The following is a 19,130-nucleotide window of genomic DNA, read 5'->3' as shown; positions in this document are numbered from 1 at the left end:
TCTGGCTTACAGAAAGTCAGTGCCTTTATACATCAAATAAAATTAACTCTTAACCATGGTCTACAAAACCTTACATCTGGCCCTTAAATACCCCTCCAATATCATCTCATATTGCTCTACCTCAGAATGCTTCAGTCCCCATGGTCTTTTCATTCTCAGAACATACCAAACATTCTCCTACACCTCAGGAGCTTTATAAACATGCTTCACCAGGCTTTTTACTTAACTGGTTCCTGCTCAACAGTTAGGTCTCAGCTCAAATGTCATCTCAGAGAGGACTCTTGACCTACCAAAGTAGTCATTTGGTCCCCAGCTATCCTGCATCCTGTCATCTTGTATATTTTCTAATTGTGATCTGTAGTTTTCTTATTTACATGTTTACTTGTTATTGCTTGTCTCTCTCAACAGAATGTAGGCAAAAGAGCTTGGGCATTGTATGTCTTTTTACTACTATGTCCCCAACACACTATCAGACACAGTAGATTCTCTAGTATCTGCTGAATAAGAAAATGTTATTCCCAGTGTTTTTTATAAATCCATAAAACAAGAAAAGTAGTATCTTTTCTTAGCAGTTAAAACACAAACATTTTCAAATTTAGTTCCATCCTGCTTTCCTAATTAACTCCTTTTTTTTTGTCTTCATAGCAGATTTAATAAAGTAATTATACCTCAGGAGTCAGAATTATTACATGTTTATAGAGTAAAACTAGTAATGATCAAATAATTTATTATTTTTAAATGTAAAAATGTGTTTATTCACAATCCTTGAGAAGTTACCATTCCTTCAAAAAATTTTTTATGAACAAAATGCCAAGAAAAATTACAATAGTAGCTTATGCCAAACCAAAAATATACATCTGATGTATACAAACTTTAAAAAGCATAACACAGGCAATGTGAATATAGATTACCTTTAAAATATTTCCAGTGACAAAGCTACAACTTAAATTATGTTAAGAGAGTCATAAATAATAGCATTACCTAATATATTTACATATTTAAAGTGTCATATTTATTTCTATGAGATAAAAAAAGATGAAACTATAGATGTCATTGCCTAGCAGTTCAAATATTGAAAGGGCCACATGATTTTTTTTTTAAGTACAGCAAGAACTTTAAGTTACTATTTATATCTGGACCTTCCTATATTTTTTAGAACATGCACTGTCATTGCTGCAAGAAAAAAAGAAAAAAAAACACCAAGGAAAAATCAGAAAACAGTTTGCTTACTAAAATCATATTCAATCCTCAGCAAAATCAAGACAAGCAATTAGGGAATGCTCTATAGCCTTGGCCTTTCAACGTGAGACATAAACTTTAGGGAAAAGAAGAGTTCATTGTATATCACAAATGCAGTTATTTATACTGATATGCGTAGTTCCATCCCATTAAAGCACCTTGTATTACAAGGCAAAGAAAAGCTTAATAAAATCAATGAATCCTTTCACACCAGAAAGGATTTTATTTTGAAATACCCGTATTGCCTTTTTAGGTTTTCCTTTCTTAATAAATCATGCACAGAGAATATGTTCTGTGTAAAATCTTTCTAAGACCATTCATTGGAAATACAGAATTTTTAAAAACGACACCTAGAAATTTAATATATCAATTAACTTAAAGCCAATATTAATTTATAATGGCAGCATGTTAAAAGGAAGTGAAAAACCTAAATATATATATTTTCTTAAATACTACTTTAGATTACCAGCTTCAAGTGTCTGAACTCTGAAACCCTATTTTAACATATCATATCCTTTGTTCAGACTGAATCAACATTATTATACTAGGATATGCAGTAAGTGTAGAAAAAAACTGGTATTTCGGCATTTCTTTAGGGTCATCTATTCAATTGTGCTTACTATTAGATAATAAAATTTAAATAAGTCATAGGAATAAATAATGCTGGAAAAGGTGGAAAAGGGAACAGTATTATAAATCTGATCTGGCAGTCCCTCTTCATGCTCCCTTCACATCTGCTGAGAATTAACACAAAACGCCTTAATATTTTCACAGTTAACTACTGAAATAGGCTTAAGAAAGCATTCAAAGTAAAACTAATAAAACTACTTTTAAAAGTGAAAATCTAAATAGTAAACAGGAATGCTATAAGAAGAGTTAAAATAAATTTAACTGATAACATGACAGAACCATTACATTGTTTTTGAAAAGCAGAAGGCAGATGATGAAATTGCACTTAATTCTGAAGCAACTCGGATACAGCCTATCAGTTCCATTCCTTTCTAATAAGCATTTACAACATGGTTTCTTATCTCCCTCTTACAAAAAGGCTCAGCACAACAATTTATACATTCTAGTTGGTTTTTAACATTTGGTCACAACTGATAAACAGGGTCATACAGTTTTACCCTATCGTTTCTGTTGATCTGCATCGGATTGCTTTATGCCAGAATCAGACAGTTCTAATACAGGATTTACAAATCCAGAATACTCGGAATTGCCATTATCATCCATTTCAGCACTAACAAAATCATTTTCCCACTCTAGACCGTTGGAATCATCAGAGGCTGATGTAGGATTACTTCCAGTCTTCTTGCTGCTATATTTAAGTGCTGCTCGGAGAATGTCTTCCTCTGTTTTGGAACGTTCTCTCATTGGAAGCATGCGATTCATTCCTATTATTTGGAAAGAGTTATTAGAAATCTCAGTGAAAATTTTAAAGGCTATATTAAAAGACTTTACAGTTTAATAATGTAGTTTTTGTTTAACAATCAGACTTGATTTGTAAATTTACTTAAAGAGTCAGTCCTACGGAGGCCTTGTTAAGGGAAGGTTTCTGGTGGGCTCTGTCTTCTACCTTAATCATTATGTTAATGACTTGAATAATAACCTCGAAAAGTCATGTTATCTACAAATCTGATTAGCATACGGATAGTGCGGATGACAGAATCAGGAAGTAAAAGATCTGAAAGGCTTTAGCTCAAACTGAACAAGCTGCTACAATAAAAATAAATTTTATTAAAGTCTACTGATTGGGATCCAGATATGAAATAACATAAGTACAGGATTGTGGAAACAGTGTTTGGCTGAGAAGACTTAAGTAAGTTTATGCAATCTTTGGTAAAGTTATTCAAGTCCCCGTATCTTTGTTTCTTTATTGATAAAAGAATGGCTCAACTAGAAGACTAAGGTCCATTCCATCTCAAAATTCTATGAAATATTTAATGCTTACTATTTTTCTTAAAGTCCTACATTCTGTAATTGGTTTTCCATTATGATTCATGGATTACCCAGTTCTTAAAGTGAAAATGAAAACTTGAGCCTTATTCAGTGAAATAGCGTTAAAAAGTATATATACACATTTTAGCTACAATTGTGAGTTCTTGTTATGTGCCATACCTGTACTGGGTGTTTTATATGTGTCATTTCATCCTCACATTCATATGCTTATTTGTTCAAATATTTACTAACTGCTTATTATGTGCCAGGCATTTTTAGACGCTGATTATACAATGGTGAATAATCATCCTTTAAAGTAGGTTTATTATTCCCTTTTTATGATGAACAAACTGCCGCTTAAAGAGAGTAAGAAATCTACCTAAAGTACTACAGCTAGAAAGACATACTGCTAAAAGTCAAGCCTATGTACATGTGAAAGCTTTTGTACTACACAGAAAAACCCCTAACAAATGGCTAATTTATAATGAACCAAAAGATAATAAAATTTCGGCTTAAGGTTGATCACAAGGGGGCAGTAATTCTTACTGAGTAATATAAAATGGGTGGGATTAAAGAAACCTTAAAGTGAAAAATTAACATTTATTTTTTAAAGCTCAAGAAACACAAAGAATTAAGCAACTTTCTAAAACATTTATCAACAAATGATAATCACAAATACAGTAAGAGCCAAGAAATTTTTACACTGATTCTTTAAGGCCTTACACTCCTTTCAATTTAAAGTAAAATACCAAGTAGATTTCTTTTTTTTTTTAAAAGATTTTATTTATTTTTTTGACAGAGACAGAGAGAGCCAGCGAGAGAGGGAACACAAGCAGGGGGAGTGGGAGAGGAAGAAGCAGGCTCATAGCGGAAGAGCCTGATGCGGGGATCGATCCCAGAACGCTGGGATCACACCCTCAGCCGAAGGCAGACGCTTAACGACTGCGCCACCCAGGCGCCCCACCAAGTAGATTTCTATAGATTAACATGGATTAAAATTTTTAGGTAAAATTGTGAATACAGAATACCTTCTTCATCTTCCCACTCTAGATCCAGGGATGTGCTGTCATCATTTCCACTTGTTGATTTAGTTTTGGTCATTAGATCACAACTGCTTTCTGTATTTGGTGTCAAAACTGTGGCATCTGATGAGAGTCCTAGAATATACACCAAATATAATGTGGTCATTTGTACTCTTCTACCACAACCATTTATTTTGTAATAATATCTTTCTCTAAATATTATTATATCCTTTTAACATCATAAGAAGCAATTACTGAAATCATCATATTGGTAAGTTTTTGTTAGGAACAATATAGCGCCTTTTTCCTCTTTTTTCTTTCTTTCTTTCTTTCTTTTCCTTCTTTTTTCTTTTCTTTCTTTTTTTGCCATGCAGCATGATAAACATGCAAATTTAAATGAATTATAAACTTTTCCAATACAAGGAACTCTAGGTAATAGTCAATTACAAAGAGGGACAAAAAATAAATGAAAAAATAAAAATGAAAGTCTGTTTTCAGTGGCCATTAGTGGAAGCACAGGAGTTCTGACTTTTGAAACTTAGAGAAAAACACTTTAATCTTATAATTCAACTTGTAAGAAGTAAAGTAAGTACACTTTTGTACTACTTCTTCCCACCTTCCCTTTTTCTGGGAGGGGGGAGAGGTAGCACCATAGTAGAAACAGAAAAATGAGTGCTCGATTCTGCATCCAGATCTATAGTAATAGTCTGAGATTTTTCTTTGTTCCAACTCTTTTTTAAAAAGGAAAGATAAGGGGTAATTGTTTGGCTCAGTCGGTTGGTTATTCAACTCTTGATCTCAGCTCAGGTCTTGATCTTGAGGTCATGAATTTAGGCCCCACATTGTGCACCACGCTGGGTGTGGAGCCTACTTACAAAAAAATAAAATAAAAAATAAAAAGGAAAGATAAAATTGCATAATTAAGGACTAGTTAACTGACCGATCTGGAAAATACAAATTTAAAGGGCAGAAACAGAGCCAGGATCTCCAATTAGATTTACTGTGGCATAAAGTAAAAAATTTTGCATATATTTTAAAAGACTTACTACTACTTCGAAAAACTTCGTACTGTGACTTTATATTTCTCAAACAGGATTCAAAGTCGTCTTCTGGTCCTGAACTGTAATTAAAGTAAAAGAAATATATTCATAATATATGCAACATAATGCATGCTTAAGTTAATTTATGGTTTTAGTTTGAAGGTCTAACCCACACAAATTTATAATTACTATACAATTAGAGTAACCTAATGAAAATAGGTCTTAATTTTCTTAATGCTAGCAATAAACTGAAAATGATAAGATTTTGGTTAATAAAGTCAAAGCTTAGTAATAAGCCCATCTTCATAATTTATCAAAACGAATCATGAATAAGGTTCTCTGAATGAGTGGAAAATATGACTCTGGAATGTGTCTTCTAAAAAATGGTCACACATAAACTTTATTATAAGAAAGAGAGATGTGCTAAGGAAAACACAAACAAGCAAGGCAAGACATAAGCAATTTATCTAAAAGCATTCAGTGTGTTGCATCATTTTCTCTCTTTTTCGTTTTCATCATTTTCTATATGGAAGATAGGACCACTCTTAAAAATACAACGAAATCAGTTCAAATAAATAATGATCATTTTCCAATGTAAAGAAAGCAAATATTCTCAGTATTCTTACAAGATAGTGTCTACGTTTTTTAGGGAACACACAAACATAATATGTATACAAACACCCAGAGCTGAACGGGCTTTCTTTAGAAATTACATTTTCTACCACAAAGGGAAGTAGTGTGTTTCACTATTTACCTCTGATATTCTCCATTGTTTGAAGGATGGTGTCGCTGCACAGCTCTCTGCCTTTCTTGCTTTGGAAACATAATGCAACACAATATCACTCTGTTGTAAAATTATACTTAAAAAAAAAATCAAACTAGATTTTTTTCTAGTTCCTAAAAAAAAAAAAAACACTTTAAAAATTTATTCTATTGAAGTCTTTTCCCTTAAATATATCACTGTTCATTTCTATATCCTCTTATTTATGGTTGGAATTTCTCTCAATCTTTCAGCATATAATTCTTGAGGGGTCAGAATATTCACAGTGTTATTAAAAAATAAATTTTAAAACAGATATATATATATATTGGTGTATTGAACATTCTTATAACACCTAAGAACTTCTAGTAACTGGAAGGATCAAGGGTAAGAAAAAAATAGTTGAAACAGTAGATGAAGTACAATTCTGGCTGAAATAAGTAGCAATAGAACAAAAGATCTAGAAGATATGGCTGAGCTGACTCAGAAATAATAAAAACAAAGGATTTAGAAGACCTGTCAGTTAAGGCTCTGACAGTTATTAGCTGTGTGTCCATGGCATACCCTTTACTTTGTTTTTTTGATCTGTAAATTACGGATGGCTATAATACTGCCCTCGCAAACACGTAGGGCTATTGTGAAAATCAAACGAACTTGCATATATCTGTGTATCTTTGTGTGCCACGGTTTACAGACTGCTATGTGATCCTGTATCAGTACTTAGTCAGTGAAGAAAAAACTCAGACAACTCTGGAAAAACTCAGAGAACCCAAACAGATGCTGCATATGGAATGCCTTTGTCTTTAAAAGGTGAGCAGTAGAGAATTTATTATAGTAAAAAGTTATATAAATTATAGCCAAAAAATATTTCTATTTCTCAGCAGAAGGTGAGTTAATTTTTTTTAATTTAATGTTTTTTTATTATATTATATTAGTTACCATACAGTACATCCCCAGTTTCTGATAGGTGAGTTAATTTTTAAACTTTTCCATGAGTTAGAACGTACTAAAAAACAAAAACAACCCGCCCCCCCACTCTCCCATATAATCTAATTAGTCTGCTGAAACAGATTAATCAAAATGACAGAGGAACAGGGGGAGAAAGAGAGAAAAAGGGCACAGGTCACATATAAACTCATTGTAATATGACACGATTTTTCAGTTTCTCTAAGTTATAGTAATTATTATGTGATGTGATCTTTGTACTACTTCAGTTAATATTACAGTAAAGAGTTCACATAGGCAAATATGGAGGAAGATACTAAGTAGGATAACTGGCTAAGCACTGCTGGGTGTACCATTTATTAACTGCAGGATTTTCTTAAGCAAGTTATTTAACATCTCTGTCCCTTGGCTTCCTCATCTATAAAATGAGGATTGAAAATGTTATCTATCTCCTAGGACTGTTGCGAGGATTAAACAAAGTAAAACATGTAAACTAATTAAAACAGTAATACCATAAATGCCTGTTATTAATAGTGGTCTGGCATTATAGTATTGCCATATTAGCATATAGCATGGCAAGATATAATAAATCTGTTGCCTTCTCTGATAATATGCCAAAGATTTCTCAAGATTCAAACTCCAAATCTCCCAAAGACACAAGAATAAAGACGAAAAATATACAATATCTGAAAATGAGGCAAATTGCCCACCTTACTAGATTCAAAGAAGTATATGAAATTCCAGCAGTTCAAGGAATTGTTTTAAAAAATACAAAAATAAACTAAAAAATGCTGCAGAAATTATATTTAGACTAGTTTTGCAATGTTTCCACCTAAGAGTATATTTATTTTTCCAAAAGAATACTGGATTTTGGAAAACTACATTTCATCTTTGGGGTAAATAAGAATTAGTTTCTGCTAATTTAAAGCTAAACAACATTCAATATCAAGCATATACTTTGATGTTATTTCCAGTTGTTAAATACAAGCTAATTTGCCTTTAAAATTCCTAAGAATATATACATAAATACATTTGTTGTTAAACAAGAAGCCCCTGATACTAGCGTGGGGAAAGAGTCTCAACTAAGATTTGTCAGAGAAAATCAGGAGAAAAGCAGCCCTGATATATGTTGGGGTCTTTTCCCCTCACCTCCAAGAGCTTTCGCTGCTTTGCTGCCCTGGCTGCTTCACGCTGTGCAGCGTATAAAGCTTCTTCTTCTAGTCTTAACTTCTCTTCTTGTAAGGCTAACTGTACATGAACAAAACAATAAGGATTAACAAAAATCAGAACCTGTCTAACTGCTCTAAATATAAAATGTTTGTTTGTAAAATTAAAAATAAATTGTTAAAAAATAAATGATCTCTACAAAGCATAACAGAATTGAAATTTTTGTGATTTCTCATTTCAATTTCTCCTTTTATAAAATAATTCAAATGATATCAAGCATATTATAGAACTGTTTAGAAGTTGAATTATAAGTAGTAGCATTTAATTTGCAGAAACACAAAACTGATTCTTCCATTAGAATATGCAGTGATCTTCATTCTCAAAAATTGTTCCAGTGCCTATCACCCTGACTAGTTTAATGGTTTTGGCTTTCGTAGGTCCAAGGTCTTTAAGGACATCACTTCACCATCTATCAAAGTGAAGTAAGCTTTCACAAAGTTCGTGTCTCATTGATGCACATGTGTCTTGAATTTTATTATTATCAAGCTATTCAAAAATTACTTTCAAATTTAAGTTCCTGCCGTTCATAATAGCATACAAACTGCTTTAGCGATAATCTACTACATGTCAAATCAAACTTAAAAATAAAATTTCAACGATTTTTTTCTTTGGCCTAATATTAGCATCTATTGCATAGCTTAAATTAATGCTGTTGAAATCACTAATTGGTACTTAAAAACTATTCTTAAATCTATAATAGAATATGACTAATTCCATTTAGTGAATAGCAAAACTATAATTACAGGCCATTCCCATAAACACATTAAAATAAATATAACATTTATGATTATAGTTTATGGTTCACTTACTAAGAATAAACAAGTCCAAGACAGACAAAAAGACTTAAAAGATATTTATTGTGAAATAGACTTTTTAAAAGTTGGTTTTAAACACAAAAATACATATATCTTGCCAGAGTTTCTACTTGTGAATTAAGAAATTAGTTTTTAGAAGAATGTATTATCTTCATTTTTGATAGCATAAGATTTCTGATAAATTAAACTGAAATAAAACAAACTATAATAAACTAGAATTTTTTTTACTTTTAAATAATCTTCATCTGTATAATATCTAAATATAGATTCGTGATTGTTCATATGCACCATAGTAGTTAATGACAACTTTCTCCATAGTATAAACAGAGGTCTTATGGTAACATATACTTAAGCAACATAAAAAGACTATTTACCTCTTTTTGAATTTTCATATCAAGATCTTTCTGTTTTTCAGCAATAGAATCATAATGCCTCTCTCTTAGGTTGATGATTTCTTCCTCAGTAAGAGGCCTACAGAGAAAAATGAGGGAGAAAAAAGGAAAGAAAAAACATTTTTGATGAGTACAAGTCCAAATAAACACTCATCAACCAGAGAAATACTAAAATTGTACTGTGAAAAAAGTGTTAAAGCAATTTGATCCTATAATTTCAATGGTTAAGAGTAAAAAGGCAAATGAAGGGGGGGGTAAACAGAAGGGGGAATGAACCATGAGAGACTGTGGACTCTGGGAAACAAACTGAGGGCTTCAGAGGGGAGGAGGGTAGGGAATTGGGATAGGCCGGTGATGGGTATTAAGGAGGGCACATATTGCATGGTGCACTAGGTGTTATACGCAAATAATGAATCAAGGAACATTGCGTCAAAAACTGGGGATGTACTGTATGGTCACTAATATAACAAAATAAAAATTATTTTAAAAAAAGAGTAAAAAGGCATATATCTAACACTTGCTATAACTTGGTATATACGTTGAATAGGATGATATATTATCAGAGTATTTTTTAGCACTACAACCATTTTTAAGAAATGTGGACTCCATTTACCTTCACTCTGTCTCTGCTTCAGCCATCTGACCATATCCTAAAATGTTCACCATAAAGTATAAACTTCAGTACGCTATGGTGTGATAGCCCTTTTACCATTCTGGAACCCCTAACTCACATACCCACCACCCTCCTATTTATACTGCTCAATCACTCTGGCCACTCCAGGCCCTTCTTGATCCTTCCCTTTTCTCCCTGTCTATCTATCCTAATTACCTTGCCACACTTCACATACAACCAATGTGGACACCATGGCAAATCTGAAGTACTTTCTTACCAACATACTCACCTTCTTGCACTCCTATCATGATACCTTATTCACCCAGCTTACTTTCTGACCTTGGATCAATTCCATGATTAGCCCTTTCTCCTAAGAGCTGCTAGAGAAAATCTAACATTAGCAATAACTCTTTTCTCAGACATGGTCAACTCTCTCTCACATCCTAAGCTAACTACTTCAAATCTTCAAGTACTCTTTAAGTTCCTCATTCAAACTCTTTTCTCTTAGAAGTGAATTCCACCCCACTCTGAGACATGGGGAACCAACCAGCAACTCCTTTGACTTCTTTCCACTCTTCTTATTTAAGTCTATCTTCTCTATCCTTCCCACCATCCTCTGAAGAGGTGGCATTCCTTAACTTGTTCAAGGTCATCTGCTACACTTATACTCTTGATTCATTCACCACTGATACCACCTTTGCTCCCCTACTCCAGGGAATTCTCTGGGACATTGCTCTGTCAATTAGCACCTCTCTTTCATCTTAGCCTACTCTTTTTTATCTGTCTTCACCTCTCTTCCGTGTGAAGGGAGGAAGGAAGAAAGAGAAAAAGGAGAAAAAAGGAAAAACCTTCATTTGATCTATATTTATCTTTAGCTACTTCCTCTCTCCTTCCTATTTCCGCTAAAATTTTTGAAACTGAATGTATACTGATAGTGCATCTAGCACTTACTGTGTCAGGCTCTCTTCCATGTGCTTTACACATATTAACTAATTTTAATCCTCACACCAACACTATCAGTTGAATATAGAGATAATACACATGAAGGAAATGAGATGAAGACAGATTATGTCCAAGTAAGTCATATAATATGTGACAAAGCCAGGATCTGAATCCAAGTAGTCTAGCTCCTTGCTTTTAACTGCTGTGCTTATCTTACCTTCTTTGTCCTTATCTTCCATTCTCTCATTACCTCATGGCAGTCTACCTTTGCTTTCGTCCCTAATAACTCTAACAAAGGTGGCTTCTATGTTGTCAAACAGAATAGACACTTTTGAGTCTTATCTTTTGACTTCAGTTTGATGCAACAGTGTTGGCCATTCTCTCCATTCTATCTGTCTGCCAGTTGGCGTTGGCTTTCTACGCTCTATTACTTCTTTTTGTTCACTGAGTCTTGGTTGTCTTCAAAATCCTCTTATAGTATTTGCCTATTCAATCCTGAGACCGCTGCTCTCTCTCCATGCTCCAAGCACCCCACTTCCTTCTGTTTCCAATCTCAGGTAGGTGATCTTGATAATTATCATGGTTTTAACCACCAGTATAAGGTAATGTCTCCTACTTCTGTTCCTCTAGCCCTAACTTCTGCGTAGGGTTTTGTTTTGTTTTTAATTTTTTTCCCTTTTTTTTGAGGTTTAACTTAAATAAAATAAAATAAAATAAAATGCAAATTTTAAGCATTCAGTTAAGTTTTGACAATTGTATACACTTGTGTAACTGCCACACAAAGCAAGATACAAACATATCCATCCCTCCACAAAATCCTCTTGTGCCTCTTTTCAGTCAACCCACTTTGTTCATGCAATTTCTTCTGTCTGAAATGCTCTCCTCCTCTGGATAGTTATCACTAGCCAATACTTCCAGGATCAACCTAAGTGTCAGCTCCTTAAAGAAGTCTACCTGGACACACCTCTTCTCACACATTTTGGGCAAATGGTCTCTTCTTTAGGTTTTCCATGCATATTTTACAACTGCTATTTAATCTGTTTTTCCATCTTGTGTCACAATTAGTCATTTACGCAAACTACCTTCCAGACCAGGATATTGTTTCTTCTAATGCAGAGAAACATGTTTGATTTTTTAATTCCAGTGCCTAGCACAGTGCCACATAACTGCCTAATAAATGTTTGCTAAACTAAAAAAGGTAAAGAATATAAATTAAAAATATGAAACAGTGTATGAAAATATTCTCTTGATACTAAGAACTTCCAAGTTAAAGACAGATGGTTCTTTTTCAAGTAGCTCATATAATTTCAAGAGAATCTAAAAAGGCTCCTTAAATAAATTAGAGTATCAAGGTTCTAGTTAACCTGTTAGTAAAACAAGTTTTAGAATGTCATGAGGAAGGAAAAGGGGGATAATATTTTAAAAATTCAAGGAAATGTATTTATTGATATTAAATACTTTTTTAAAAAACTAAAAAAATATATGACTTAGGTTCAATAGGAGAGCACTAGGTACCTATGTACCTTAAATTCCTTAATGTTCAAACAATACTTTGAGGTGTTATTATTTGCCTCAAGCTTATAGAAAGAGAAAACTATGGTCCTGAAATGTAAACTAATTCAATGCCTCAAAACAAGCAAATGACAGAGCCTTGATTCTTAGAGAGCTTTTCATGTTTCACAGAGACATTGTTTTTAAAAAAAAAAAAAAAAAAAAGCCTTACCTATGACTGCTTCCTGGGCTTTCCCCCTGTATAAAAATTAAACAATTAAAGACATTTCACTAGTTGAATTCTATGTAAGGCAAGTCAATAAAAGTTTTATGTAATCAAAATATTTTCTGCTTATCTATTGTACCATAATAAACAAATTTTATTATTAAAAGTGTCTTAAACAAAAAGCTTTAAAATTTTACTATTTCTCAAAAGCAAAACTTATTATCTAGCTTAATTACATACCAACTAGTTATTGTACATTTCTTAATTTTTTCTAACAAATATATGTTCAATACCAAATGAACTTCAGGGGTCAGGATGGTACTAGACAACATATCTTCTATGCCCTCATCATTTACAGTTGATCCTCATTATTTATAGATTCAATATTTGCAAATTCACCCATGTAACATCAAAACTAATAATCACTGTGCTTTTGTGATCATGAACAGACTTCCACATAACAGCAAAAACTTTGAGTTGCCCAAAATGCATATTCCCAGTGGAGGTAGGACATGGTGATGCTCTGCCTTCTTGTTTCAGTTCTCATACTATCCTCTTTACAGTCTATTGAGTACCATGTTTTTTGCATGTTTGTGCTTTTTTGTTGGTGATTTCACTGTTTAAAATGACTCCCATGTGTGGTATTGAAGTGCTATCTAATGTTCCTAGTCCCAAGGAGGCTGGAGCAAGACTTACGGAGAAAATGTGTGTGTTGGACAGCCTTCGGTTCGGGCATGAATTACAGTGCTATTCAAAGTTAATGAATCAATAATATTTATTAAAATGAGTTGTCAAACAGACACCTACAACAAGGTAATTTACTGACTGGTTGATGAAAATGTTGTGACTAGAAGCTTACAGGAATCTAACTCTCTATTCCCCCTGAGAATAATGTTCCAGTTGGTATTCATTAATTCATCATTTATGGCAACTTTATAGGACATAACTACCACAAGTAATGAGAATCAATTGTTTTTGGTTTTTTTCACATGGTTATGAAATTACCTATTTTTTTTTCTCCAAAGTAAACCATAACTACTTTCAAGACTGATTTGGATTTATATATCTTTCTTACACACTTAAGCTATTCATATGTGATAGTTAAAATATATGGTCAAGTAACAGCAGGAATAAAATTCCAAATGATAGGAAATAGCAACAAAACAAGATGATGTTCAACTAAACCAAACACAAAATATGACATGAAAGAGGAAAAGACTGGTTAGAAAAAAATGAAAGCAAACAAAAAAACTCAACCAAACAAAAAACACCTTAGGAAAATACATGGAACCATATTCTTTTAAAAAGCAGTGTGATGCTGGGATGAACAATAATAAAGATTGAAAGAACTCTTACATTTAGCACTTTTAAGTTTGGAAACTTTAAAAATATTATATTAAGTGTTTGCTTACACTTGTTTTAAAAAATACATGGAATTAAAGTGACCTTTGAAATGGAAAAGAAATTAGGTTCTAGGAAACATTAAAATATTTGGCAGAAATTTTACTGGGAAACAAAAGGCTAAGCTAGTTTTTCAAATGTGTTCTACCAGATGAAAATAAATATGTATTATTGTTTTTGTTTTTAAAGATTTTATTTATTTAGTTGACAGAGAGACAGCCAGCGAGAGAGGGAACACAAGCAGGGGGAGTGGGAGAGGATGAAGCAGGCTCCTAGCAGAGGAGCCTGATGTGGGGCTCAATCCCAGAATGCAGGGATCATGCCCTGAGCCAAAGGCAGATGCTTCACGACTGCGCCACCCAGGCGCCCCAGTATTATTGTTTTAAAAAAGGATTTATACCCAAATTAATTTGGGAAATGCTAAGTTGAATAGGTTTAAATAATTTTCTTAACAGTTCCTTAACAGTTTCTTTAATAGTTCTTCTTAGAAGCTTTAATGTGCTAATTTACATTCTGAGACTAGTATTCTGTACACACTATGGGAAACGTTGGGCTAAAAAACAATTTAAATTTGTTTGATACATTTTCCTCTTTCCTTAGGAAACAAAAAGTGACAAAATCCAGAGCTTGCAGTGTTCTTCCAGTAGAACTCATTTTAGAGTTGTATAAAGCAGGCCCAAGGGGGGCTCAGTAACTTGTACAAACTCATATAATTAGTTTAGTGAAGCTGAAACTTATGTCACAGACCAAAACTCTTCTAACTATAACCAGTGCATTAGAAATATGCACTGCATTTCGCTAATTCTAAACCGTATTTTTTTCCTATTTTCATATATCTGTACTTGGAATGCATCTTACATTTAAGTTTTAGATGAGATGAAATACAAAAAATCAACAAAAAGAATAACTGTTAAAAAAGATATTGGCTAGCATCAGTAGGTGATTGTAGAATGGACATGTATAAATTCCACCCTGAGAAATCTATGAAAACTATGGTTAAAGAACGGATCTATCCTGGATTGTTGAGGAATTTTACCTACCTAATGGCAAGAGGTTAGAAATATCCCTTTTTAAAGTTCCTTGAGTTCTACAGCATGCTTTAAAATATTATATATAAATACACACACACACACTTACATATATATAATACATGAAACTAATATATAAAACTATGCCATATATATAATATACATTATATATGAGAAAATTCTTAATTATATGCTAATATAAATTAGTAAAAGGACATAAGAACCTAAAAAGTAAAAATAAAAACCAAAAGATAAAAATTCTAAAAGAAAAGAAAAGAAAATTTTTAAAAAATAATTCCTAGAATTAATGAGATGACTCATGAAAACAAATATGGGTTTTGTACTATTGTGGAAATACTTACTTCATCACTTTCTACTAGATTCTCAAACTGAAAGAACAAGAAAGTTAAGTGTTAGGAGGGATATTTGTCTAAGGTACATATCTCAGAAAAAACTCACTTTTTTTCACTTCGAAAATAATATACCTTTATATTTTTAAGATATTTGAGTCATGTGTCCCTTTATACACTAGTTCATTTGATATATCCAACAATCTGGTAAGATAGCCAAGATAAGCATATACCGTTACTTATAATTTTATATGAAAAAAAGGAGAATTACAACAATTTTCATCATAAATCAGAAATTTTTTAAAACTTATAAATTAAAACTTTCACCTGGATTACTTCATATGGGTGTTTTAAACCCACACTACCAGTTTCCATTTGACTTCAGAACAAATTTAATGTCATAAGAAGGAGAATTTACTCAAGAAACAGGGACTTCGAAGATACCCAAATAATAATTTATCTTATAATGTTTATATTTATTCATGTACTCATTCATTTAACTATTTACTGAAAATCTGCCAGATGGTAGTCACTATTCCCAAATACAGTGTCCTTCTACAGATAGGAACATAAACTATTTGATGATGATGATGTGATAAACACTATTATGTAAAATGACTGGATGAAAGTCATTACTACTAAATTATATTACTAAAATGTGTATTTTAAATATAAATAATTGGATAAATAACCACTGAAAGAAAAAAATTTTACCGTTAACATTTTTATTATTATTTTTTAAATATTTCATTTATTTATCTGACAGAGAGAGAGAGACAGCCAGTGAGAGAGGGAACACAAGCAGGGGGAGTGGGAGAGGAAGAAGCAGGCTCATAGCAGAGGAGCCTGATGTGGGGCTCGATCCCAGAACGCTGGGATCACGCCCTGAGCCGAAGGCAGACGCTTAACAACTGCACCACCCAGGTGCCCCAACATTTTTATTATTTAAAGATCAAGAAAACAAGAATTCAAAAGCTTTAGAAAGACAAGAGTTTAAAGAGATGACTTAAAATTATTTAAATTATCTTGAACTTTTTTGTGTGTGATTTAAAAAAAAACTAGTTTCTGGTTTATATGCTTCCTTATTTAACATAGAAGGCGGTTAAGTGCAGTGTTCAATCCTTGAAGCCAGGCAGCTTGGGACTGGAATTAGGTTCTGCCACTTAAGGGGCTGTGTAACAAAGCCCAACTTCTTCATCACCTGTCTAACTAAGCCTCTGATTCTCACCCATAAAATGGGATGAATGCCACCCGTTCAACAACTGTATTCAGAATTATGTATTCAACCGTATTAAGAATTATGTCGATGACATTTATAAACTGTATGTGGAGTAGGTGGTACACAGCAGGAGCTGAAGAGATTCTATTATCTATTTTACATACAAAGAATAAGCAACTCAGTGATTCATATTGTAGAGCTGCTTAACATCAGCTTTCTGCTTTGACCCTTCTACACCTCTCTACTGGGGCAGGCCAATCATCTATCTCTAGAACCACTGCCTACTGAGCCATTGTAACTGCTAGAAGAGTACCCCCTCTCTGAATCGTGCAGGGTGGAAAAAAAGACAAAAACAAAAACACCACTTCTTAAGTAGAAATAGCAATTCTATTAGAAGAACACTATTAGAAGAACAATTCTATTAGAAGAAGAAATTAATCTGCAAACTTTTCCCCATTCACCCCTTCCCTCATCACCCCAATTCTTTCCCTCTTCACTAGCATCAATCATACTGAAATATAAAAAGTCCATACTAAATTTAATGAAAAGAAAAATGTCCTTTCTGCCCTCCTGAAGGTACTTTCATCCAATCAGATTCGTGACTCTACTCACCTCTATAGTTAGGTGCTCACCTCTTGAGCATGTTCTAAAATACTTGGATCTGGGAAGAAAAACAGAAAAACTTAAAAAAAATCACAATTAATACTAAAACTGAGCCAATATAATAGCATAAAAACATTTCCATAAAAATATTTTCCAGTTTCAAACTAAGTTATGATTTTAAAAGTATTCAACCAATATTTTTCTACTGATATTTACTAAACCTGTAATAAATTTATTGTATTTACTACATAGAACAGAATACAATTAAGTTTTAAAATTTATCTCATTATTTTTACTGTATCAAGGAAAGTATCCCGTTAAAATACTGACATGTGAAATAATGTGAGAGTATGTTTCCAATTTTCTTAAACATATGCAACACAACAAAAATCTGAAAAGATATATGCCAATATGCTAAGAGTGGTTATCTCTAGATGGTAGAATCCCATGTTTATACAAAGGTAGGTGCTTTTTATTCTTTCCATGCCCATACAAATTTTAATCATTCTCTTCTGTGCCTATTAGTGAAATTTACATGTAATCAGATAAGAAGCTCCTCTGTTAGAGCTGCTCCAAAGACATGTCCACCCTCTATTAACTCTATGTTCTCTATTATAGTAAGAAAGTTGGTTATAGGGCAGAAGCACCCAAACTTTACTACTGGAAGTGCCAAGAGATTATAAGACTTTAACTTATAATGTGGTTCCTGTTATAGCTGCTTAAATTGATGGAGGAAAGGACTTCATGCCCCCACAGAGATCAAAAGTCACACTGAGGGTTCCTGATGTGTCAGTATCTTTGGAAATACCCCTTCAAGAGATGAGAAGAATCCCGAGGTTTAGGACAGTTCAGAATGCTTTGTGAGTATTATGTGTATAGGTATGTGTGGAGGGGCATACAGGTTTAGTGAAAGCGAATGCTATATTAACATGATTACCTTTTTATTGTTATAAAGAACAAAAAGAACAATGAAATCGTAGGTCTGATTTTTAGTACAATCTTTATTTACTAACAGATGCAAAGCAGTTTTATTGCGCATTAAGAGATCATTAGTAAAAAACAGAGGACTTAGTAATGTCATTTCACAAATCTAATAATTTATGGAACATATCTAGTACAAACAAAATACCCTTAATTCTATAAGCATCTAGTTGTCCCACTCTTCTATTTCCCAATTTCTCAGACAAAAACAGAAATGAGTTGAGCCTTCAAATTGCACTGTGTTCTGGCATTAGGATTCATGCTTAAAGTACTATATGTTCTCTCCCTATAACCATCACTCTCTTCCCTGAATGAAGAAATCTGTCTCTGATTAATCTATTTCTTCTTCCAGGTTTACTGAATGATGTAGCTGAATAATGAAATAAAGTTCAGTAATACTAAGTATCTCAGTATAAACCATCAGAGTGACTTCACTGCTGAAGCAAAACCTCAAGCCAAGTGGTACAAACCAAGGGAAGTAATTATTGCACTACATTTATATTAGATGGCAGAGCACTGTGCTCTATTCCAATTATACACGGATACATGTCTGGTCTTAGAAATCCAAGGTGTTGGCTATGGTAAATGTCTCACTTTTCTGTCCCTTTTATCCACATCTAACTACAGTAAGGATGATCATGGTCTTGCATGACTCTGTCTGATTATCTGACCAAACTAGATCATAGCCAACCCCCAGACCTCATTTGATTGATTCAGGGATATATGGAAAAAGAGAGATAATATTTTCCTGAGAGCTCTAGGGTGGTGCTAGGAGTTAAGTTTCTGAAAATCTGCAAAGAGAGGATTGAAATCAATCAAACGATGTTCTGACAGTGTTGACGTCATCCCTAAGAACCAGCTACATCCCTACTTTGCCCATGGTTTGGTTAGTAGTTGA

At 33.1% G+C, this 19,130-nt stretch overlaps 1 protein-coding gene across 1 annotated transcript in view; it reads right to left on the bottom strand.

Moving 5' to 3' along the window:
• Nucleotides 1-724: 724 nt before the first annotated feature.
• Nucleotides 725-19,130, bottom strand: part of AP1AR (adaptor related protein complex 1 associated regulatory protein) — a 38,901-nt gene continuing 20,495 nt past the window's right edge. The window contains exons 2-10 of the mRNA XM_026499202.4: nt 17,261-17,309; nt 15,442-15,468; nt 12,657-12,682; nt 9,361-9,457; nt 8,094-8,192; nt 5,994-6,052; nt 5,246-5,319; nt 4,206-4,334; nt 725-2,633 (exon numbers count right to left, since the gene is read on the bottom strand). Of these exons, the coding sequence (XP_026354987.1) occupies nt 2,368-2,633; nt 4,206-4,334; nt 5,246-5,319; nt 5,994-6,052; nt 8,094-8,192; nt 9,361-9,457; nt 12,657-12,682; nt 15,442-15,468; nt 17,261-17,309 (826 nt within the window). The 3' untranslated portion in view covers nt 725-2,367. The remainder of the gene's footprint in view (nt 2,634-4,205; nt 4,335-5,245; nt 5,320-5,993; nt 6,053-8,093; nt 8,193-9,360; nt 9,458-12,656; nt 12,683-15,441; nt 15,469-17,260; nt 17,310-19,130) is intronic.

The sequence above is a fragment of the Ursus arctos genome, unplaced genomic scaffold, assembly GCF_023065955.2.
Source record: "Ursus arctos isolate Adak ecotype North America unplaced genomic scaffold, UrsArc2.0 scaffold_11, whole genome shotgun sequence".
NCBI classification, from domain to species: domain Eukaryota; kingdom Metazoa; phylum Chordata; class Mammalia; order Carnivora; family Ursidae; genus Ursus; species Ursus arctos.
The sequence above is the reverse complement of the archived record's forward strand: the minus strand, read 5'-3'. Positions and strand labels throughout refer to the sequence as shown.